At 32.0% G+C, this 25,609-nt stretch overlaps 3 protein-coding genes and 1 pseudogene across 4 annotated transcripts in view; 2 read left to right on the forward strand and 2 right to left on the reverse strand.

Annotated features, from left to right (window-relative positions):
- Positions 1 to 16,230, forward strand: part of RhoGAP1A (Rho GTPase activating protein at 1A) — a 30,789-nt gene extending 14,559 nt beyond the window's left edge. For both annotated transcript variants that reach the window (XM_068777549.1, XM_068777550.1), the window contains exons 8-21: positions 2,739 to 2,855; positions 3,613 to 3,798; positions 4,117 to 4,314; positions 5,063 to 5,182; positions 5,283 to 5,405; positions 5,968 to 6,165; positions 6,846 to 7,058; positions 7,830 to 8,025; positions 8,681 to 8,874; positions 9,621 to 9,796; positions 10,478 to 10,617; positions 10,932 to 11,077; positions 11,964 to 12,088; positions 12,891 to 16,230. In XM_068777549.1, the coding sequence (XP_068633650.1) occupies positions 2,739 to 2,855; positions 3,613 to 3,798; positions 4,117 to 4,314; positions 5,063 to 5,182; positions 5,283 to 5,405; positions 5,968 to 6,165; positions 6,846 to 7,058; positions 7,830 to 8,025; positions 8,681 to 8,874; positions 9,621 to 9,796; positions 10,478 to 10,617; positions 10,932 to 11,077; positions 11,964 to 12,088; positions 12,891 to 13,128 (2,370 nt within the window). In that variant the 3' untranslated portion in view covers positions 13,129 to 16,230. The remainder of the gene's footprint in view (positions 1 to 2,738; positions 2,856 to 3,612; positions 3,799 to 4,116; positions 4,315 to 5,062; positions 5,183 to 5,282; positions 5,406 to 5,967; positions 6,166 to 6,845; positions 7,059 to 7,829; positions 8,026 to 8,680; positions 8,875 to 9,620; positions 9,797 to 10,477; positions 10,618 to 10,931; positions 11,078 to 11,963; positions 12,089 to 12,890) is intronic.
- A 200-nt stretch (positions 16,231 to 16,430) lies between these two features.
- Positions 16,431 to 17,629, reverse strand: LOC137933561 (cysteine-rich with EGF-like domain protein 2 pseudogene; annotated as a pseudogene).
- A 981-nt stretch (positions 17,630 to 18,610) lies between these two features.
- Sas10 (UTP3 small subunit processome component Sas10) lies at positions 18,611 to 21,613 on the forward strand. The gene is made up of 2 exons (XM_068777259.1): positions 18,611 to 18,883; positions 19,996 to 21,613. The coding sequence occupies exons 1-2, from the start codon at positions 18,867 to 18,869 to the stop codon at positions 21,392 to 21,394; spliced, it is 1,416 nt and encodes a 471-aa protein (XP_068633360.1). The 5' UTR covers positions 18,611 to 18,866; the 3' UTR covers positions 21,395 to 21,613.
- Nle (notchless) lies at positions 21,434 to 25,442 on the reverse strand. The gene is made up of 10 exons (XM_068777258.1): positions 25,220 to 25,442; positions 24,987 to 25,144; positions 24,768 to 24,904; positions 24,407 to 24,581; positions 23,537 to 23,711; positions 23,052 to 23,196; positions 22,788 to 22,977; positions 22,371 to 22,534; positions 21,610 to 21,736; positions 21,434 to 21,495 (listed from the first exon to the last, which is right to left on the reverse strand). Exons 1-10 carry the CDS (start codon positions 25,358 to 25,360, stop codon positions 21,483 to 21,485), a joined length of 1,425 nt encoding a protein of 474 aa, XP_068633359.1. The 5' UTR covers positions 25,361 to 25,442; the 3' UTR covers positions 21,434 to 21,482.
- Between the last annotated feature and the right edge of the window lie 167 nt (positions 25,443 to 25,609).

The raw sequence follows: 25,609 nt of genomic DNA on the forward strand, positions 1-25,609 counted from the left end.
TCAATTATGCTCGTAATTAGAGAAGTCTCTGAAGTGCTTGCTATAATTGTCTTTATACTAGTATTTGGCGTTATAGGTATACTTTGATTTTTTAAATTAAGAGCATTCATTTTGAGAGTATAATTTTTAAGTAGCGGCGTTTTTAATTCCAAATTGTTGTTCTCAAGGACCATATTTGCATTATGGTTGTTGTAATTTTCATCTAGCTTGACCAATGGAATAACACGCGGTTCGAATTTTATATTATGAAATGTAATTATCTTCTTCTTGTGTTTCTTGTTATTGTTATTGCTCAATTTAGATTTCTTCTTTTTGTGGATTGTTAATTTATGTAATGATGTAGAATCATGTTTGTTAAGTTGCATTGGTTTTTGGAAACCAAAAACGTCTACAGGTAAAGGGTAGTTAAATTTAGATAGCGGTGCATTAATTAGATAATTTTTTTCTTTTGAATTTCTATTATCATTTTGAATTAATTTTTCCCGATGACGACTTTTTTGCTTTAGTATACTTTCAAATATTTTAGGTAGCATTACATCAACTTTAACACGAATGTTTAAATCGTTATCCGATGTTTCTCTCAGTCTATTTGATACCTCTGAGTTATCAAACGTATTATCAGTAATAAAAGGAGACGGCGAAAGGGGAATTTCGTATTCTTTTAAATCTGTGTTTCTCGAAAAACTGTCGCTGTAAGGCGCATCTAATGAAATTATGCATTGCTTACAATTACAATCGCATGGTATTTGATCATCTTTACAAATGCATGGCGATTTTAATGTATCATAATTGGGTCTGGGAGAAAGAGAGTTAATATCAATCAATTGTTTTTCGTCTGTAAATATTTTCTCTTTATCATCTCGATTATTTTTATGAAATTGTGGATTGTATAATTCTGGTCTAAGGAAATATTTAAGATCTGGATTTAAAGGAACAAATAAGTCCAATTGGTTATTGGGTGGTCTTTCCGAAAGTCCAAACGTATTAGACAAGGAATTAAAGTAATCTGAATATTTATTACCGGGAAGAGTTTTCATTTTAGAAAATTTTTCGTGTCGTATGAGGGGTACTTTGTTTTTTAATTTGTCTTCGTAACTTTTCTTTTGTTTGTGAGCTTTGTCTAAGTAATGTTGGTATTCAGATAATAAATCTTCTATGTTTTCTTCACTCTCACTCTCGCTAGGCGACGGTGAATGCTGCATTGAACGGGTTTTTATTGTTTTGTAGTAAATAAATGATTAAAAAAGACAAAACGAACCACTTTTATTTAGAATATTTCTATTTGGTATAAGTAACAATTTGAATATATTAATTGGATTAAAAAAAAATCTCTTGAACTTTAGATATATTTTCTCCAACATAATCTGATCTAAATAGAATTTAAGTTAAAAAAAGTGATTCGTCTCTTAACAAACCTGAAATACAATGTTACACACATAAAAAGCTATCGAAATTAGCTTTGTATGTGTGTAACATGCTATATGCTTAAATTTTTTTAACTGCCTGTAAAAAAATTGTCTATCATACACACCATGTTGCTGTCAAAATCGTTGATTATCTCCGCTATATCATTGAAAAGAACCGCATCGTTGAATGGCGATAAATCTACACGATTTATTTGATAATCTGTACAGGAGATATGTTATTAAAGATTTAATATTAGCATTGAATATATTTCGTAACAATTAAAGTACTTTTTATATTACATGTTATTGTTTAGATATATATACTTACTATCGGCAACAAAATCAGCACATTCTGCTACAATAATAAGAAAAGAACACAAGTGTAACGTACATTTTAGACCTTTTAAAGTCATGGTATTATTGCGACTAATTTTCAGCTTGGTAGTAGTTGGTGGTAGTGGCGCATATACGACTTGAAGGGTCTTTCGGATTGTTTACAAAGTTAGTGGTTGAAACCAAACAAGCCGCTTTATAGTTCCATTGTTTTTAGCATTCAACTCGTTACACAACGACTTTTAGTTAAGTTTTTTTTTTGTTGTTGTACATGTTTTTTTCTGTGAAAGAATATATTACAAACCAAAATTTTATTTTTCATTGTGGCAGGGAATATATGCAATTATAATTTATTAACGGCATTTAAGTCTACTGTTTACTCGTTTTACAATAATGATATTTCTTTTTAGAATTTTAACTTTTTTAATTTATAATAATTTAATTTCCTAAAAGATAAATCTTGTATCATATAATATCATATATAATATTTTATGCTCTCAGGCCTCCAGGATATTGTTCTTTTTAGGCTTTTACTCTGTGAACGCTCTAACAAAAAAATGTATAATAAGCAACATAATGTATAAAACTATAAAAATAAACCGACATGTCATTGCAGGCTTTGTAGTGCCAGAAGTTAATGGTCTGTCGCATTCCAATAGAAAAAAAGAAATAATGATCACCTTTATAAGAGTGATCACTTTATACAGATAAAGTGATCACTCTCTTAAACACAGATGATTGGAAATAGGTGTATCATAAAAGCTTTAACATCTATAAGCAATTAACCTGTATATCGTTGATTAATGTATTCAGTTTTATAATGTATTATTACCGTGCGATGCTTTATACTTACAATTCACTTATTTATTATTTTAAAAACATAAAAGTAGACAATATGTTATGAAGGAACAAAGAAATTTCAGTTGTTTTCTCTAATTTGAAGCAACGTCATTATAATCACGTTATTTTTAAATATACTTCAAATGATTGCATCCACAGGAATCGAATACCAGCAGTAATGCCGAAGCGGAGCGTCTCACGATGCATCGCTGCATCGTGACAAGTATTATCGAGAGTGAAACGGTTTATGTCGAATGTCTTTACGTAATGGAGAAGGTAATCACTATGTGCTCTAAGTTTTTCATAAATTTATTTTATAGATTGTTCCGTAAATTAATTTCAAACCAAAATTTTAAAAAATGTCTCGTATTTTTTCTAAATATATTATATGACTAAAAAAAATTAACGAATGTTATAAATGGTTTTCTTATAACTGTGACCAGAAACTATTACTTTTAATTTTGTTTTTCATTTTCATAATCTACCGTAAGTACACGTCAGACAAAATATTAGGGTGACCGGAAAGTAATGTCGTTTCTGCGCATAACGATATTTGATTGTCATTTGGTAGCTCATTGTGTACTTGGAAAACGTTGTTGTATACTAGTTGGTAAAAGATTTTTGATAATGAAGATAGTATATTGCTGATCAGAAATAAAAACTTGTTAAAAATGTTGTCGTGTAACTTAAGAAATAGACATTGCTTTCCGGTTCCCTAATAATGTACTATTTACGAAACAATGTACTTAAAAATATTAGTATATACACCCTTAACTGTGTTAAAATAAAATATGTTGTATCATTTTAATTTTCTAATCTTTAGCTGTCCGTTCATTCAATTTTGGCTGAATTTTGATTTATGGGACACCAGTATAACGAGTTTTTGGGTTAGAGAAATCATGTCGTAAATTTTTCAGGGTCAGTCAACACCATCTCGTTTTTTGTAATTAAGATACAATTATATATCTATATAATTAAAATGTCTATCTATATAATCAAAAGAGTATTAATTATTTGAAAAAAATATTTTCAGTATATGAATGCAATAAAAGCAACATTGTCCACATCTCAACCCGTGATAACAGAAGAAGAATTCAATACAATTTTTTACAAGATATCGGAATTGCATGAACTCCATAAGAACTTTCTAGAGGGTTTGAAGGCGGCTGTGGCAAGTTGGGAGGAGCCCTTGTCAGTTGGAATTCATTTCAAAAAGATGGTAAATTTGCAATATTTTAATGAAAAACAGTAACAAACCAGACCGTCCATTTTTTATTGATTTCAATTTTTTTTTGAGTTAGCATAAGCTAAACATTTTATTGTCATAAGATGAACAAACGGACAAAATTGTATGGATAAATATTGTAATTTAATAAAAAAATACTTCAATATTTTCTCAATTTGCCCTTAATTAAATTAATTTTGCGTAAATTAAGATTCATTGACTGTTGTGTTAATTGGAACAAAGTTTGCCGAGTCAGCTGGTTTTATGAATAATAATGGTTTTATCAATAAAAATAAAATATTTTCCATCGAGGCGGAGAACATAAATGTGTACGGTGCGTTTCTCCATAACTACGGGCGCGCGACGGACGCCGTACGTCGTCGTTGTAGCAGTTCTGCGCGCTTTGCGGACCTCACGCGCCAAATCGCATGCCGCGGGCAGCCCATGTCGCTCGACGACCTCTTGCATAAGCCTGTCGCCAGAGTGCAGAAAAATGCACTAGTCCTACACGTAAGTCTACACTTTATGCCTTTTTCATCAGACATAGTATCGTCCTCTCAACCGCATCTTTGTAAATGAAAGGTAGAGACGATCGAAGTGGGATGAATTATGATAAAAGAAGCAATTACAAATACCTTTTAACGATGTGAGAGCAAAAATTATTTTTTTCCTGATTATTGGCAGTCCTTCCAAACCAAAGATTAAATTTCTTTTTTTTATAATTATTATATTAATCAATTCCTATAATATTTTAAATATAATTTTGACGTATACTTCACCGAACTACACCCAAATCACTAAATCCTTCCTTTTGTACTCGTCACACCATGGACGCTTAAGCGTTCCATGGTGTGACGAGTACAAAACTAATGTTAAAATGTGCCAAAGGAAAGGAAGAGAAGAGAAAAGGAAACCTTAGCTCAATCAGGATAATACTAAAGCCTGAAAATTACAAATGTTTATATGTTATTAAGTCACAGTATCCACTTAGTATAACCTATTTATGTTTTCATTGATATAATTGATAAAAAAAATGTATACACAAAATTGTCAAACGGTACACAGTTTGTTGACGAAAGTAGACCCTCTTATAAACTATTGCTGTTGAACTAGGATACATTTATATATTACACTAGTTTGGTTTATGCAATTACATTATACATTAGTTGATAGATGATTATTCAAAGCATTATTTAGTACACAGTGTCTGTTAAGTTTGTTCACCGTCGTAGTCACTTTTTCTAACTTTTCTTTCCAGGATCTCATAAAATACACACCAGCTAGTCATCCAGATCATGCAATGTTAACCGACGCACTGAACATGACACAGCATTTCCTTGATGAATTTAACATCATACAAACAAAATCTTTATTCCCGGTATGTATATTACTTTATAACTTTACTTATAATATAACTTTATTAAATTTCATATTTCCTTTCTAAGCATTATATTTACCGGTGTTTATTTTATTAACAGAACGCTGATCGCGCCCAAAGAAGACTCGTGAAGAACTCCTTCATCGTAGAACTTTCCGACGGACACAGAAAATTGAGACATCTTTTTCTATTTAATGACGTTATTGCCTGTGCTAAATATAAGGTATTATATATAAGCTGCACAAAATTACAAGTTAATTAAGTAATGTAATAATTAATTACAGTTTAAAGATCATCATTTCAATTTAAAAAACGGAGTATATATGCAAACAGTTGCTGTTATTTGTTTGTACTTAATATTTAAAAATTTACTAAAGAAAATGTAATTTTATTATGATTATCATATAATTTCTTCCACATATATACACATACACCTGCAGAAAGCCGCCTGCATCCGAATTTCATTTCGTCTTTAATAAGGTCGTCAATCTTTGTAGCTGGACTTCCTACGTGGCACTGGCCGGTTCGTAATCTCTACTCCAACTTAAAGTCCCAGAGACCATCTGTTCTGCGCACTATGTTTACTGTTATTTACCGATCTGCTAATTATGCTATATTAGTTACTTTCATTCATCTACGGGTGGCCTTAGATTTGATCTATCAATGAAATTAAGTCAATGTAGCTTTTGTACCCGATAAAATGTTATATTTTCACATAGAATATTTCTAAAGCACACAGTATCGCGTAAATATTTTGTCGTATAAACCTTTATTTTTATATACAGGCGTCTGGTCGGGACAAGTTTACGTTTGAGTTGAAATGGTTCATCCCGTTACCTGAAATCGTGGTAGTGGAAGAGGAGAGCGTCGGTGGTAGCGAAGCGAGGGAAACGTCGCCCGCCAACATCGTGGCGCTAAAGTCGCAGGCATCTACCGTCCGAGATCAGATACTTGCTGACGAGCGGGCGTCCCATGACGACAAGGTAATAACATTGCAAACCATGCGTATAGTGTTGCCGAAACCGCTGTACTGTTCCTTAGAAAAGACCGGGTCTGTGGGGACCGGAGTAAACGTGAAAAGTGATAGCTTCTCTCGTGTCCTCGCGAGCATACAAAAGACGCGATTTAAGTATTTTGGTAGCACTATAACAGAAAGATTAGTTTTACTATCACGTGTGGCTAACAAGATCTTCTGATGACATATAATAAGCAGCATACCGATCGCCTTGGCTATACTCGGTACGTTTCTGGTGTTTTCTTCAGCTACAACAACCTTCAGGAAAACGTTAGTTTAAACATAGAGACACCATGGATTTATCAATCGTATCATTACTATTCTTACTTATGTGTAAAGATCTCAGAATATCGTAACTATTGAGTCAAATATGTCCCATCATGGACGCACACTCTTCGTAAATTATAGTTATATAATTTAGGCAGTTTTGCCACTATATGCGAATAGAAATGGAGAGCTTCATTGGTAAACCGGCATTTAGGACCCAAATTGCTAAAACGATGTACCCCACAGTAATTCAACCGCGTAGTGAATTACATACTAAACTCTTTTGATATATTACAATGGTTAAAAATAAAATTATTTACAGTAGCAAAAAAAATTTTCAACATTAATATGTTTGTATTAACGTTTGTCATTATAATTCAGAAAATACGCATCGGTGGTCGAGGGGCTGCGGAGAAGCAACGCAAGAAATTGGCGGAGTTGGAAGGGCAGCTGGTTCTAGCATCGCCGAACTTGGTGCTCCGTGTTGGCGCCAAGGCGCCCGGCGGCTCGGCAGCGCTCCAGAGACAACATATATTCTTTCTCAGTTCAGAGTACGAGCGCACCCAGTGGATTGATTCTATACACGCTCTTCAGGTATTTATTTACATATTCTCTTCAAAGCAAAACTATGAATAGGCAAACGGTTAACTATTATGTAAAATCACAACAACGCTGCGCGCGTTGACGGCAGACTGGCTGGCTGGTAAAAGGTTTTTTTTCTCCAAATGGCCCCGCTATTAGGGGCATCCCGTTTCCTAGCCATTTTTAAAAGAGGGACATCTATTTCGTTAATTTTTTTTTCAACTTTATTTCCATGCTCTTTTTTATCCTTAACAATTTCTTTCATTCTCTTCCTTCTTCCGTCCTTCACATGTTCTCCTATTCTGTAGCGTTTTTATACTTTCCATGCATTGCCTTCCATCCTTCGCCACATTTCATACAACACTGCATGTACACTATTTTTTCGTTTTAAAAGTTATGTGTTATTTATTTTTACATTGTTTTGAGACTCGGGTACTCTAATATAGTTTTAAAACTTAAGCTCTATCTTTTATTACTATATCACAATTTTCTGTATCCAAAATCCCCTTACCGGACCTTAATTTTACAATTTCTCCGCAGTATTGTAAGATAATGTGATGCTACTGCTTTATATTTTCTTCCAAACTTCCAGCTCACAGTCGGCTCTAACTCGTTCGAACACGGGATAGCAAGTGATCACGCGTGCCATGTTCTTGTCCACCATATGGTTCCAAATGTACAAGGGACTCTCCTTTAGTTTAAACTTGGTACCTCGTGAACAATCAGGTCAGACACGTGTCCAACTCCACTTTGCGGGTCGTGCAATAAAGGTAAAATTTCCAGGCATCATCAGCACCTCCGGCTGGGTCGAACGCAATCTCTATGCTAGAGTTGCAGGCATGGGTAACGGCATGTCGCAGTTACTTGCAAACTGACATGGGCTCGTACCTGCTGCGCAGTGGACGTGACGACTCGCTTCTGCTGGGCGACTTGCAGCTGCATATCGGAGGGATGACTGCGCCTCTGGACACGGCGGCGGGTTAGTGAGCACCTTACACATCTACATCAATACAATGGCCTTAAGAATTTCACGAATGTCTTACATAATAAGTATAAATCAAATATCTCAACATACCATAAGTTAAAATGTTGGCTTATTACTGAATGGACTTTTGAATCGAAACGCGTGTAACTAATCATGTTTGTGTGAGTTATACGTCACACTCCACCTGCCTAGTAACTTAAAAATAGTTTCTTTTTTTTTATTTATTTATGACATAGTAACCACCCATCAAAGCCGCCTTTAAAACTTTTTAGGAAAATTATTTTAAGCAAATATGCTGGACGCAGGTCTTTGCGTAAAAATGTTCGTACCTATTCATTTATTTATACAGACATTTATTATTTTTGTGTGTTACTAGAAGAATCCCAGAAGAGCCCAGTTTGAAATATAGTAAACTCAAATTGAACTCGCTTATTTTATCCTTCAATTTAAAGTTAAGACTCATTTCTTTTGATTGACTTACATAAAGATGATTTACACCTTCATGAAGACTTCGATCCTTGATAGATATATACCAAGCTTTATACAATTCTTATAAAGCAGTTTCAAATACCAAATTAAATATGTATACATTTTATTAGTACTTTACTTTGTATTTACAATGTATTATTGAATTTTTATTTATTTCCAGATTACTATGTAGTTGTGGAAGTGGATTCGTACGGGCACTACTTCCGCAAAGTGAAGTCTAAGCTGGTGTGTCGTAGCGCACAGCCGCGCTGGAACGAGAGCTTTACGCTCGACCTTGAGGGCTCTCAAAACTTACGACTGCTTCTCTACGAGGACGCGGCGAGACCCGTCTTGAGAGGGAAATGCACACTTAAGGTAAAAATTAAATAAAGCGCCATATAATTTTTTTCTTTACAAAAACCATTATAAATAAGTTATAACCCTGTACAAACATTTTATAGTGGGTAAGGCTAAACCTAAACTAAGCTAAAAGTACTTAATTACAGATGATATCCTAGCTCTTCTTTCTAGTTTATGTCAAAATATATATCTTGATAAGTGTTTTTAGATTTGTTTTTATTTCCAAGGCACATCAGCGACATAAACACAAGCATGTAGCAGAATCATTATATTAAATATTAAAACTATGGCAATGTATACATGCGGCAAACAAAAATATGTTACACTGATTAGTGCCAAACAGAGTCCACTAACACAGTCCCCTAATCGGTGTAACATAACTCCTGAAGATGCCCCGTGGAGGGGTGAAACATGTGTTGAGTAATTTGGCGGTGGCGGTTGTGTGATTCGCATTGTTTGCCGAATACGCATTTATCAGCGGGCTGGCAGGCGGTGCACTTTGTTGCACGACTACCACTGCATGTGCGGAAGTAGCTAAATATTGGTCCTTTTCTAACTTAATATGGACTTCAGCAAGGTAACGCCTGATTCCATTAAATATTATAGGCAGAAAAGTTATGTTACATCTGTGTGTTTGTTTATTTTATGCAAGAATACATATATAATTATAATTTATATCCAATTTAGATTAAAAGTTATAACAAATAACAGAGACTAATAATATTTACAATGCATATTAATATGTATTACATATAACGCAGCTGTCTCGAGACTGGGTAGCAGAGAGTGCGAGTGGTGGCGTTTCTCGAACTGTTTGCCTGGGAGGAGGCTCCTTGCCCCTCCGCTTACGCCTGTTGCCTCCAGAACGATCTTCACGTCGTGTGCCCTCCGCTAAACCCGGAGCCCTATTCGGTGCCAAAATCACACATGTAGCTAAGTGAGTCTAACTTGTTATCATATTAAATACTATTTGTTCAAGGAAAGGAAAGGAATTTGAAAATTCCAAAGGAATATTCTTACCAAATTGCAAGTCTTCCAGCCTTACATATAGATATCGACAAGTCTAATTGGCGGAAATCTCTTATATGTTCTGGAGGATGAGTCCCACTGCTCACTCCATTAGAGAGTTTGAGAGAAATGAACATGTGTGCATGTTCCGTTGATACTTTATCTATATAGCATTATTCTAAAATAATTCCTACTTTTATACGTAATTCCCGGCTATTATTGTTACTATTTACAAATATCTTATTTATTACTTGAGATCCTTTATAATGCTTAGCTACTGCTTTCTGTTACCATGCAGAAAAAGGCTGACGTGTTTGGCATATTTCTTGGGTACCACACTCCCTCATCGTACAGTGTCATAAATTAATAAAAATTCTTTTTTTATACAAGCAATATTAAAATTTAATTGAGACTTCTTCCAAAAAAGAAAATTATGTTCTCGTCAGAAATTGAACTAATGACTTGCTATAATGAGTCAGTCCTCAAATACTAGATTAGCATTGCTCGTCTTTGTCTATAAATTTGCCGAAAATATTTTCTTTTTTATATTAAAATAGATAATATATTTTTGAAAATGTAATAATATTGATTTTTAATGTTATGTTACCAGGCGAGAAAAACGAAACATTCCTTTTATAATCAGTGCCTGTGTGCGAGAAGTTGAGCGGCGCGGAATCCACGAGGTGGGCGTGTACCGTGTCTCCGGCAGTGCCTCTGACCTGAACCGCCTTAAGAAGAGTTTCGAGACAAGTATGTATTGGGCCAGTAACTTCAATTCTTGTTAATTGTGGTTATACATTTTTAATAATAAATTTATTACACATAATAGAAACGAAGATAAAAATTAAATATAATAGATAAAACTAGGCTAAGCTTTGTACAATTATAATAATTAAACTAATCAAAGTAGAATAAATAAAAAACGTTAACAATGAATACACACACATCCTTGTCACAGACCATGAAGCGGATTCAATTGGTTTAATGTAATTTACGTTTGTAAATTGGTAATTGCAAGCAATTGCATTAACTGGATAATAATAATTATTACAAATTATTAACAGATGCATATGAAGCTGAACAGCTGTTAAAAGAAGTGGATATTCATTCAGTGACTGGAGTTCTGAAGCTGTACTTGCGCGAGCTACCCGAGGCATTATTTACAGATGCACTGTATCCAGAGCTACTGCGAGCCTGGGGTTCAGCTCAGGTAAAAAAGCTATTTAGCTAGCTTACTTTACAATGATGTGTTTAAATTATTACACCGCCTGTTTTCAAAACGCTCAAAATATTTGAAAAGTCAAAGCTTTGATCGATAATTTTTAATTCTTTAACTATTTTGTGACTATGGATACGCTAATCTTGAACAACTTTATCTACCATGGCGTTCATTTTATCCGTAACTGGGCGACCATAGCAAGGTGCATCATTGATGTCAAAATTCTGGGGCTAAACTATTAGGTTCCCTAATATTGCACGCACGGAATGCAATAGCACGGAAAAGTTTTTACTAACTTATTTCTTTTCTTAAATGGAATCTTTTTAATGTCATTAAACCCAAATACAAATAATATAGCCAAGGAGATTTCATTATAAGTTTATACATAAATTAGTTTCACCATGATAACGCTAGACCACACAGATTTTCCGAGTAGCTCTTTAGTCACTCTGGAAAAAATAAGATAATTTGGCAATGATGCATCCGCCGTGGATCTGACCTAGCCCCTCATGATTTTTACTTTTTTCAGTTTCTCCAGAATTATTTAGGTAGTGTTATCTTATTATCCTTAGAGGTCTTCTAACTACTCATCGCGGAATTTGTAATCAGAATTTTAAAATAATTTTAAATTTTACAAATACAGTCATATCACTACCTACAATATGGCGAAAATTTGTCAAATGTTATTGCATCTATATACTCTAAAAAAATGTAAATAAATTTAAAAAAATAGTTGAAACCAAAATAGTCTCGAATAATTATATAAAATTTTAAGTAATTTTTTGCTTATATATAGATGACACAATTGCAAATCATGTTTTCAATATATTTTAACTTATATTGTTTTTCAAATATTAAAGTATGTATTTTACTACAGGGTGTTGGAACATCAGTTGATTCAGGACCAGCCCACACAAGGCGACATGCACTTCTGAAATGCTACGCACAATTGCCAGATCTTAACAAGAATTGCATTGACTTTCTTCTTAACCATTTTGTAAAGTAAGTAGATAAATTATGATCATATCTCACCAAGAAAAGAAGCTGTCTGAATTCTTATGACATTCTTATAACATTACAACAATGTCCTTAATAAGGTTGTATGTCCACCTTACGTCTGGACTTCCCAAACTATGCCTGTTCGCTGCCACTTCAAGTTACCAATCTGCTGCACTATTTTGGCTAATTTCTCTCTACAGATCATCTCATTCTAGATTCGATATTGTAAAATAATTCCGAACCTAACCCAGTCTGTGGCTATTTGTGAGCTTGCCAATGAGTACCCAAATTAATCATCGCGTTTCAATGCTATCAATCAACACTGGTAGCACAAATTGGTCATAGACTTTCATCTTAAGGCACTGAGGGATATTGAACGAGATTTCTGCGGTTTCCTGAACAGTGCTCAGCCAATTTAGATTCAGGGATTGACCTGTTTGAAATAGTTTTTGTCTTACATATTCATTTTATGAGCCTTATTGCCTGACAAATTTCTGGTGAAGACAATTGCACACTGGAAGAAACACTGACATTAAGAGCTCTTCGGGTGTAAAAGTTGTAAGCCAGGTGTTTCCTCTTACATGCAATCACTTTTCTCAAAGTATTTTATTTTATTTTGGCAATATTTTTGTATAATGTTGAATAGACTATGTCTACAGCAACTTGTACAGTATTTTTATTTAAGTATACTATTGATGTACCTAAATAAATAAATTAAAAAACAAACATATAAGTTAACTTTTTGCTTATAAAATTACGTGTTATTGAACACTACCACCAACTAAAATATTATACAATTGCCAAGGGTAAATCAACACGAAGGAGAGAACAAAATGTCCCTCCACAATCTGGCTACTGTGTTCGGTCCCACCCTGCTTCGTCCATCGGGCGCAGGCGCGAGCGGAAAGCAACGCACCGACCTACTAGCGGCCGGCACTGTTGATGCTATGGCGCAGGCAGGAATACTTTACTGCCTACTGCAGCAACGGCAGCTTGCTGCTCAACTCTCCTCACATCATCGCGGACCCACACTGATGGAGTAGAATAAAACATGACAAAGTCTAATACAGAACTTAAATTTATGATTATTTTGGTATGTACCCGAGTTTCATAACCATTGTTAATATTAGTTATCCTTTTATATCACATCAGTCTATTTAGTGCAGCAAAATTGGAATGTACTTTCCAACACTAAAACATTTATTAATGTCTGGCTAAAATACAAATTCAAAAATGGCATCATTTGTGTCAATAGTCATATTATATGCTATAAATTTATATTATGTATAAATAAGTATTAAAGACTGTTTGTGAATTAACAACACTTTAAGTATTTACTAGTTTAACTAGCGCCAACATTTTTTTTGAAGAAGCTTTTGAGTTTGAGAGTTTGTAAACGAAATAAAATAAATCGTTTTCTGAATACATACATAATCCTAATAAATCATGCGACTGTGTGTTACCATTTTTGGAATAGAACCAATTGTATGCCTTCACATGTGGACCTACATGGCTAGAGAATAATGTTTTTATGCAGTTTTGATAGACTTTCTACATGTTTAGTTTTTTTAATCAACAATTACTCATCAATACTCCGCATAACGCTTTATAGTAGTTTTTAGACGGGGAACAATAGAACTGTTGAGCTTAAGAGAATAGGTTTTAATATGCCCTTTATGCAACCCGCGTTTTCAAATTCACTAACTTCACAAATAAGGTACACCTTGCATAGATAAAATTTCGACATGTGTCCTTTGGCTTGTGTACCTACAAGGAAAGAATTAAAAGGTTAATAAGAAAGCTATACAATGTATTTATTAAGACAGCACTGCATTCCAAAAAAAAGTTACTTACTGAAAAGTTAAAATAAGTTAATCCTTAATGAGGTTTTTTATGTATAAAACTTCTAAAGTTCGCATCCGAAGTTAATTAAAAAAATAGTGATTTCTGATAAATGTGAAAGTTTTGGATCCCAAACCAGTAGAGCGCCGTGGGTGGAGCCTACGACAACTATCTAAACAATAGGTTACATAGTTACAAGGTCGTTGACAATAGATGATGATGACGTGAGATTTGTTCTATGCCAATAAATAAATCATTTGCAAAAACTGTGTAGTGATGTAACCACCAGTTAATTAAAAAATAAAAATAACAGGACTAGCTTCATATATTATCAACATTTAGCTGGTAATATTGATTAATATTTGATAAAGCCCATGTGATTAACAATATCCAACTTAGCCTAAGTAGCCTAAGTTACTTAGGCCACATATTTTAAACTGTTAACGTGTGTAAACGTGTGTCACTGATTCACATCAATAGTTATTTTAAAATTTTTAAAGAAATCAACTCGATTTTTTTTTCATAATTGAGTACTAAATTAAAAAAAAAAACATTCCACAAATAATGGAACAACAGACTGAATGTAGAGATATCAATTAGGAATATATCATTTACACAACTTTTAGTGTAAATAAGCAATTTTTTAAATTTTTATCATAAATATTATTAATACTTACTCATCCATTATTCATATACATATTACTTACATGCATTGACATGGAAAAAGCAACAAGCCTATTGCCATTTTTTTACGAATGGATACATAAAAAATACCCAAGACTAAATACTGGATTATTTAAAAATGTGACTTATCAACTACATTAGCCAATAACACAGTAAGTTTTAAATAAAAAAATCTAGATCTATTAATTTTTATTCCATATAAAAACTGTGTAGAAAAAATGCAAATATTTGTCTAAATGTGAAATATTAAGATTTTTTTTTTGGAGTAGAACAATAATTACATACCATTTTTGTTGTTTTAAATAATGACAGAAATAAGTATTTGCTGTAGGGAAAACATAGGTTGCGATTAAAATGCAACTTTGAAAAGTATTGTAAAGAGAAAAATGAGATTTGTTGAGTATTAAAACAAGGGACCTAAACTTGTATTAAATTATTAGCATATGTAAAAGCGGACTGATAACATAAAATTATGAATGGTAGTGTGTTGCTTTCTATTTTGGATTATTTCCACCATCAGGTTAAATATATCTTCAGGAACTAATAGCACTTGAGCTTTCAATTAAAAACAAAGAACAATGCTTTAGCTACTTTCAGATACCCCTTTTTGCAGACTAGTCGTGGGTATTATCTAAAGTACTTTATATTAACATAGCTCACCACTTCTAGTATTGTGCAATGTAATATGGCAATGAAACAACAATGACCTTTCTGGGAAATATAATTATAAATCTACTAATGTTTAATTAAGTGTTTTGTTTCACAATTAGTTTTAAATTAATGGAGATATATTAGTACTTAATAATGACAAACTACCAAAAATGAAAATTTAGAACAATATTGCTCTACTTTTTTTAAAATAACTTGTGTTGTTTTTATTTTCCAATGTCTTAAATCATAGTTTACATTGATTTAAGTAATGTATTTATAGTCTAGGATAAATTGTAATACACAAACAATATTTCTTTTCACCAAAGACATCAACTTTTTTTTCTTTCTTTATTTGGCATTAAAAACATTTTGTTTATTTTCAATGTGTTATTTTCATATGATTCATATAGTTAATATATTTAACAAAAAATGTTGTAACATTAACCTTGAGTAATGTTTCTTAATTTTGTCTATATATTTTTGAATTGAAGCAATGAGTGCTAATTTCATTAACATTAGACTAGAGTTTATTTTGTACATTTTAAGGTTAAGTGCATTAGAGATTGTAACCAGTAGTGATATAGTCATCACAATGATAACTGTACTGCCAATTATTTTGCATGTTTTCTCACAAAATAATTTCAGTTGTTTACTGAAGCCAAAAAAGGACCTATCTTAGGTATGAAGTATGTGTTTTTTGAGTTGTGAAGATATAGACAAATACTAAAAAGTTTTTGAATGGTTGTGTAAATCAAACTTTAAAGGCCTTTTAAATTTCATTTTGTATCTTTCGTAGTATAATAAGGCATTTCTTACATTTTTAGATACATATTCTTCAATATATTTGTAAATTTACTGTTAAAAATTAAGATCAAATTAAATGTCCACATAATACTAAGGTATTATATGAGAATTAGCAAATTGGCTATTGTCTATACCTTATATTTAGTTACTGTATATACTTGATACTAAACATAGCTGTACCTTTCACAATAAAATGTATTTTTAATACACCTTTTACATGAGTTTTATTATTCACATATTTATTTATTGTTTTAATTTGCTACATTAACATTTAATTTTAAAATTGATGTATTTGTTTCTTGTTACTTGTTATTTGAAGTTTTATTATAGATAAATACATTGACAATTGATTGTTAATGTCATGTTCACAGAAATGAAATTATTTACAATCCATGAATTTTTTTATGTAATTTTATGACTGTAGGATAAAGTAAGTGGACAATATGTTGAATTTGTTATTATTTTCAAGAAAATAAATAAATATTCCCATTAATAATGTAAATAATGATCCTAATGATTTTATTCTAAGGTAAATTAAAATAGTAATTATAAACAAAAATAAGTAAAGTAATACACGCTTTAAAGCATCAGCTCTTAATTGTTGTTTAAAGGTATCATCTAAACACATGCCATCCCACAACAAGTATTCTGCAGAACAAGATGTACAGTTTGCTTTACCATAACCTTTACATGTTCTACAAGATTCATCACAAATTTTACAGGAATATGAACCCTCCCTGTTAATACAGTATTGATGAACACCACAAGAAGTTTCAATCATACATTCATTAATATCTGTGCATACACCTGCTTTACTCTCCCAGCCCACATTGCACTCTTCACATGCCTCAGGGCCCTTACCACTACAACCATTACAGGCTTTGTGGCATGGATGACAGTTTTCATCTGTTAAATTGAAATAGTTTTTTGCACAGCTTTCACAAAGATCTCCAGAAAACCCTTTATTACAAATACAAGAACCATTTCCCTGTCTTGTCTCATCACCATCACATTTGCCTCTTCCTCCACATATTTTATTATTTTTGTCAACAGGACAAGGTGAACATAGCAATCCAAAATGATTTTTAGGGCAACAATATTTCAAAGCATCTATACACAACCACATAAACAAATCTTGTGAATTAGGATCATTGTGAATCCACCACTGTTCTAACAAATGCTCTACTTCTGCCGCGAGAGTATAACATTGATCTATATTTTTTTTTACATCAGAACAAAGGCCCTCTTGTATTTCTACCAAACGCATTTCACTACGAGAATATGACTTAAGTCTTGCTTCTTCCCATGCCGCGTCACCGCCTTCGTGTTTTCCCCGAGCGGTTTTTTGTAACCCATAATTAAAAGAATCTGCCAACGTTTTACATCTATTACAATCACTTATGTTACTACTTCCATACACAGATAAGCTTATGACTAAAATTAAGCACTGTGTATATCTACTTATATTAATATGTACATTCATTTTTCCAGTTAATATTTTATGTTAATAAAATGTTGTATATTTGATTAGTGTTTGTTTCTTAAACTTATATTTAAAAACATAACCTCTCTTAACGCACTGACAACTCGGTAACCTTTTTTTTTAGAAAAAGACAGTTTCGAAGTGTTTTATAGTGTCCAGACAAATGATTAAATAAAAATGATATATTAGGAAACATGAAATACATGTATATTCATTTTTAGAAAAGAATAAATATTAGTGTGATCGCATTTTAAAATCACCTGATTGTTAAAAAATAATCATTGAATTTTAAACAAATAAATAGTAACCACCATACTTTGAAAATTCGTTGTACGAATACTAATATTTGTAAGTCTTGTTGGCGGATGAACAAGGTAAAGGTTTCCATTTGAACTATTGGAGCATTCGACTCATTCAAGATGTTGCGTTATAAATCAAATGTATTAAATTAGAATCATTTTAATCATAATAAAATGTTCCTAATTTAATACATTTGATACATTTCAAATAATTCTTCAAAACTGTATCGAGGCGGAAATTTAATCATCAAAATTATGAAAGGCATTACAGCTGACGTCAACTCCTTTAAAAAAATTAAAAATCAAACCAGTTAGTATTTTAAAAAACTCCAACGATTTGTTAAAATTAAAGGATGCCACTTAGTCATCACTCTGTCAACATTTTCTTCATCTCGCCGCGTATCTTCTTATTTAAATTTAAAATTTTTAAGTTTCTGAGAATAAATACTAAAAATAGCCAAACACCTATTTCTGCAGTTAACAGTAAAAACAACTGGTGTGAGGAAAAAAAATAATTTTTATATCATAATGACGTGAAATGTATTATATATCATCAGATATTTACCAGGTAAATTCTTTATTGTGCATTATTTTATAATAAAATATGCACAATAAATGTGAGGACTTAATTTAGATTAATATAAAATTAATAAATAAAAACATAAAATTTGCTCTCCAAAAAATAAAGAGACCTTGAAGTCTTTTTCAGTATTTAATCTGTGTAGCATTAAATCGATTTATCACGTAAGCCTGGCGTATGTATTGTGTCCTCTATGGTTTTTCCTCCTACATTTATATCGTGCTGCTTTGTTAGTTTCGTGAATGATATTTATTAAAATAATAATCTTTTCTATAGACCTAGCATCACCCACGAGAAGTTGTAGAGACCATTTTTAGAAAATTAGTTTAATCACATTTGTCTTGTATAATGCTACTAAAAACTAATATTAAATAACCTAAGTGGTCAACACATCAAAGTGGAAAGGCGTTTCTGATAATTATTATCTTTTATTAAACTATGGCGGACAAAATAAGGTGAGTTTGCTTTATTATTTCACGATCAAAATTTTTTGTTATTATCATATCAAATGAGTTGCACTAGCATTTAGTTTCTAGTATTTAATACGTAGATTTGGACAAAAGATTAGCTAATGACTATAATAACATCAGCTAATAATAACTACACGCGAGGTATCTTAATCTTGAATTATTACCACAAACGTTTGTGACCACATGCTTGTAATAATATTTCGAAAATGAATCTGCTATCTTCTAAAAAAAGAAAGTTTAAACACTGAAGAGTTGACTCTTTTTTTCTGTAGAAACGTTAATATTGTTTGGAATATAAATTATTTACGTAATGAGATTGATACTGTAAACTAGTAAAAGTTAGGCCCTTTTCTGTCTCATGTAGTATTTTATTCATCCAAAACCATTGCAGCATCTGGTCTTGTGATGTATATTGTTTGCTACCAAATGAGCTTATTAGTTCTATTATGCATTGCCTTTAATGGCTGTGTAACCTACACATTACATTACAATAAGGTCAGTCCTTTGCCATGGCAAGCTATATAAAATGGGTACTGTGACACTTGGTTGCAGATACGAAGACAAGACTTATACCATGATTAGACAGAAATTTAAGAGGACCTCTACTTCTCTAATTTTGATGAAACTGCTAAATGTTTTTGGTGCTTTGTGTTAGCTGAAATATTATTACAGTGTAGTAAAATTGTTGGCTATTACTATTTTGAAAGCATTGTTTTTATTTAAATGGCACTGTTGCTAGATAACTACGAGTTCTAAGTAATTGCAATGTTATTGACAATCTTATTTTTATGATTTTGTTATGTATGGCTATGAGTTAAAGTGAATATGAATGTCCTTTGTTTCCATTGCTATATTGGTTGTATTAGGAAAACAATTAAAATAATTATATATTATTATATATAATAGCCATAAATATGCAAATATCTCCAGGAGACATCTTTAACTTTTCATAAAGTATTATGTTTAGACATTTATTATACGTATATGTGTGTATATATATTAATATATATATATATATATATATTAATGTATAATTTAAAATGAAGTTAAAAAATGGAGTGTTTGTATAATTTTTTTTTATTTCATTGTGGTTACAGAGTGAAATCAAATATCAATATCCAAGGGAATTATGAGCCATCTGATTCTGAAAATGAATACTCGGAAAAAGAACAGAAACTCTTGAAAAAGTTACGAAAAAGAAAACATGATGATTCAGGCAGTGAAGAGGTGTATGCATTCTCAGAGACTGATGATGAAGACAATGATAAAAATGACTTGGGTATTGCAGACAGCGATGTTGAAGGACAGGATAAGTCCGATGATGATGATTTACCTAATTCCAAAGCATGGGGTAAGAAAAAGAAATCATATTATTCTACAGATTATGTTGATGAGGATTACGGCGGATTTCAAGATGATGAAGAAGATGCTCTCATGGAAGAACAAGAAGCAAAGAATATTCAGAAGCGGCTTATTGAACAACTTGGTGAAGAAGATTTTTCTTTGGAGTTTTTCAATATGCAAAGTACAGAGAGTCAAGAAAAAGAAAAAATGGTAAGAAGTGATTTAAGTCAAATGTCAAAAAGACAAAAGATGCAAATTTTTGAAAAAGAAAGCCCCGAGTTTGCAGGCCTTGTTGATGATTTTAAAACTAAATTAACTGTTGCAAAAGACGATTTGCATCCTGTCTTAGAGTTAGTGAAAGGAGGAAAGATTCCCAAATGTCCAGCATCTAAATTTGTAAAAACGAATTACGATCTGATTTTAAATTATTGTACTAATATAAGTGTTTATTTACTCCTTAAGAGCCAAAAGGTAAACATACAGAATCATCCAGTCATAAAAAGACTGTACCAGTACAGGCAAATGTTAAATAAAATGGAACCAATATATTTAGAAGTAATAAAACCACAAATAGATAAAATATTACAAGCTGTTAAAAATAATTTGGAACTGACTGTAATAAGTAGTAAGAAAGAAAGCAAGAAGCGGAAAACTGAAAAACTGTCTTCTGATCATGCCCACAAAAAACTTAAATTGTTTAATGAATTGGAAAAAGATGATGGTGAAGATACTGGTGTTTCTGATGATGATGGAGATGAAGTTGTGCAAAATGTTTCAACAGATAATTTGGTGAAACTCCAGTTGTCAGATTCACTTCAAAGAAATGCAAATGAATCTGAAGAGAGTGGTTTCTCAGATAATGATGGATTTGAGAATGAAGAAAACAAACCATCTACATCATCTCAAGAAGTCATTACCAATGATATTGGAGAGAAACGCGAAATTACTTATCAAATTGCTAAAAACAAAGGCTTAACACCTCACAGAAAGAAAGAACAGAGAAACCCCAGAGTAAAGCACAAGTTGAAGTACAGAAAAGCAAAGATAAGGAGGAAGGGTGCTATTAGAGAACCAAGGACAGAGATATCTCGATATGGTGGAGAATCTTCAGGAATAAAGGCTAATGTTAAAAAGAGCATAAAAATAAAATAGTATTAAGTCTTAGCTAATTAATAATATTAAAACACAAGATGTATTCAATTGATTTATTTTTTTAAAATCAACAATTGAAAATTACATTTCAATGCTGCCACCTGAAATAAAGAGACAGTTGTGTTATGTTTTTTTTCTCTAAAATACGATAACATTATGTTTGTGCTATATAATTTTTTACTAAAATTTTTCCACAAATAAACAGTTATACTCACAATTTCAATACTTTATCTTTTCCTCCTGAAGCTACATAGGCTCCATCTGGGGACCAATCTACAGCATAAACTTCATCAGCATGGCCAGGTAGGTCCAGTTCCAGCTTCTTTGTTTTCATGCTCCAAACTGATAATATATAAGTTATATAATTTTTAATTAAGTTACCCTTTTTGATAGAAATGTCCTGTGAACTTAACTGAAGTTGCTGGTTTATACCCAATTAAAACATTAAAGGCGAGAGATGTTGACGAAAGTATGCTAGGTAATGCGGCGACCGTACCACCTTGTCTTTCATCGTAGAGCGGGCGATATTTTGTATAATCATCAAAATTTCTAGTTAAAAGAAAACTTTATTTTTACTTAAAACTAATAGTAGAAATAATAAAAATGAACTAAACACTAATTACAAAAATGAATAATCTAATAATCTTTTATGAGCATGACAATATTGTTAACACTCTGGTGAAGAGGTTGATTGTAAAACTCAATTGAAGCAAGTTAATTATGTGCTTAAACTACGCAGTGCGTTGGACAAATAGCTTTTTGCCCTAATTATCTATCTGAATTGAGTTGTGCCTTTTCATGTCTAGCGAAAGACGTCGAGGCGGATCAGTTTTATATCGTGGAGTTTATGGTGCGAGTCCGATGAACCGATTTATGAGATTATTCATAGTACTACGACTCCCGCCTTTAATGTGTTAAATATTTCCTATTTTAATGACATGAAAGTTTTGAAAATTTTGCGTGAAAATACGCTTACCTTTCAAAGTGGAATCAGCACTGGAACTAAGAAGAAGTCTAGAGTCTGCAGACCATGCAACCATATAAACAGCTTGAACATGACCTCGAAGTGTAGTAATAAATTTACCCGTACATGCATCCCAAAGCTTCACTGATTTATCAAAAGATGCTGATGCTATTATTCTAGAGAAAAAAATACAAGAAAACACACTAAATGTATGAAACTTACATGAAGACTGTCATATTATTTTGTAACTCTTAACCATGGAATTTGTTGTGAATTTAAATTTAACAAGAAATCAGTTATTGGAATTATTTAAGTTATTTTATAAATAAGATTACATATTTTAATGAATGTCTTCTAGCAGATGTTATTAAATAAATTATTTTTTCCCTTCCGCCTTTGCTTAACTAGTACAATACATGACAAATGTACCTGGTATCAGGTGAAAATTTCACATCATTGATAAGTTGCTGATGTCCAGTCATTCTTGCAAGTGGTCGTTTTTCTTTTTCAGGAAGCCACAAAAATAATGTGAAATCATCTGAACCTGACACTAAACGTTCAGCACCTTGTGGACATGCCTGTTCATATCTTTCTTTTGCCCTTTTTTGTAAAATTGTTTCTAAAACAAGATATTTTTTTTGTATTGTATTTTGATGGACAATTTTCATTTGTATCTTTTTTTTCCATACTTACTGTCTGTAGTTGGTTCATTTCTATCTAATATTGGATGGTATGGTCCGGTTCTAAGGACATAATCTGTACTGAGTGCCAATGTATTCACCCAATGTGCATGTCCTTCTAAAGTTCGACAAAGAACTCCATCTTCTGCTCTCCAAACCTAAAATAATTGAAATATGTATAATAAATAATAGCCACTATTTTTATTTACACCATGTATACATAAAAGCTACGAAGGGACAAATGTATAACTCACTTGTGAGTATATAGCTTTTACATCTACTTCCAATCACCATGTATAAAGTAATCACACTGAAATATTTTACTTCAATTTATATATTTTATAAGCCAGTTGCATGAGCTAAACATTCACCTTTTTAAAGGTTTAACATCAGATAGAGTACTAGAAAAATAACATACATAAATTTCGAGCAGCAATCAGTAGATCTTTTCTTGATTGCCTTTGATTTGATAAAAAGTGAAATAAAGTGTTAGATTACCTTTATAGTTCTGTCTTGTGAAGATGTATAAATAAGTCCATTTCCACCCCACTTCACAGAAGTAACAGCTTTTGAATGTCCTGTTAAGCTCAGAATTGTTAAACATGTTACTGTATCCCATATTCTTACATCACCATCTTTTGATGAACTGGCCAAATTACGGCATTCAGGGTTTCTATGAAATAAAAAACAACACTGTTGACTAAAATACAAATTTGACTAAGAAGAGAGTGGAGAACATGGTTAAATTATGTTAATTTGACCATGTTCATGATAGAAGTTATTCTTTCCATTTTATGGAAGCAATGATATATGTTATTCATGACCAATGTACTGTTTTATAAGTGAAAGTAGGGTGTAACAGTGTTGAGAATCTAATCAAAACCTAAATTCACAGAGGTGGGACTATCTCAAATCTAAATGCTAAACATTAAATTATCTTAATTCACTTTATCAATTAAGTACATCTGTATATTATAGTATAATGGTCATGTCTGGACTTGAGTGATACTGTCAAAAGAAGAAAGTTTAATTCATCATGTCAGCCAATCAATACCCATTGCAATTCATAATAGGCTTCTACCAAATATTGCTATAAAGAATGGTCTTGTGCTGCGCATGTCAGGAGACTTCCTGTAGGTTTATGTCATCAATCCATCTAGTGAGATGCCTACCCATGTTGTTTCTATCAGCTTGTGGTCTTGCCTTAATTACTGTATAGATTTATGCAGAGTGCTTTTAGTGATTGATCTCACCAGTTTATGCATATCACAAAGCCTTTTCAAGTGAATCCATCATAACTATGGATTTGTCTTTAATTTAAGGATGTGTACCTTATTGAATTTGCTATATCTACATCTTAACAATTACCTCATATAAGGTTCCCAAGCCAAAGCTGTTATCCATTGTTTATGGCCAATCATAGTTTTCCCAATCTGATTTCCTGTTATTGGATCCCATATAATTATTCTACCTTGTTTACATGCTGAGGCTAGTTTTGAACCATCGGGACACCAACTAATACATAGCACCCAATTTGTGTGACCTGCATATATAAAAAAAATCTTACTTGTTATCATTCCCATTCATAAAATTATCTCCTTAAGCAATACCATTAAAAATCATGCATTGAATATATTTTTAACAGAAATCAAATTAGTTCTTGATTCCTTAAATTGTAAATCAATAAGTTTTTATTCTGTTCAATTGTTATGTATATTAAATTTATCACCTTTACATACATGAAGAGGCGTCTGTGTAGACAAGTCCCAAAACCTAACAGTAGTATCTCCGGATCCACTACCTAAATGTTTTCCACATGGGCTAAAACTTGTGGATATCACAGCTTCGGCATGTCCTGGTATGGAACTGTAAAAAGGATAATCAAACAATAAATTTTAGAATTAAAGTTGAACCTGTTTTTAACTAGAAGATAATACGACATACATACCTTGTACAACGTGTAACTGGTCTAACTCTAAAAACAGCTTGTTGCTGGTAAATGATTTCAACAACTTCTTCAGAATTTAGGTTTTTTGTATCCAAAGCATCCTTCAATGATCTTGTTATTTCCAGATCTTTGACGAAAAATAGGAAGGGTTTGTCTTCCTTCAAACAAGCTAAATTTAGTAAAGAAAACTATGCATAAAGTAGCAACGAAAAAATATATCTTAAAAATATTACCTCTTGTAATAAAGCATTGCATATTAGCGAAAGTTGTTCTTTAGTTACGTTTAGCGGTAGGTCAAGAGGGCTTTCTATTTCTTCACCCGTATCCGATTTGAATTTAGCTTGTACGGTAATAGGTAAATCTTCAGTATCCATTTTTATAAATATATTTGTAAATACATGCGTAAGTAATAACCTTAAATGTCAACAAAATCACACTGTATCTTGAAACTGATATATTGCTATATGTTATGTTCGGTGCTGCCATTAAATACTTGTTATTGTTTTCTTTGAGAATTTTTTGTAAGTTTTTATTAACAAAAAGTCCTTTTTTAAGTATTATTTACTTGAAAACATTCAATAATAAACTAAATAATATTTTCACTATTTTGTAAGTATTTAATA

The sequence above is a fragment of the Battus philenor genome, unplaced genomic scaffold (genome assembly GCF_028537555.1).
Source record: "Battus philenor isolate CCGP_79_NKW_IND1 unplaced genomic scaffold, ilBatPhil1.0.hap1 SCAF_13, whole genome shotgun sequence".
NCBI lineage: Eukaryota > Metazoa > Arthropoda > Insecta > Lepidoptera > Papilionidae > Battus > Battus philenor.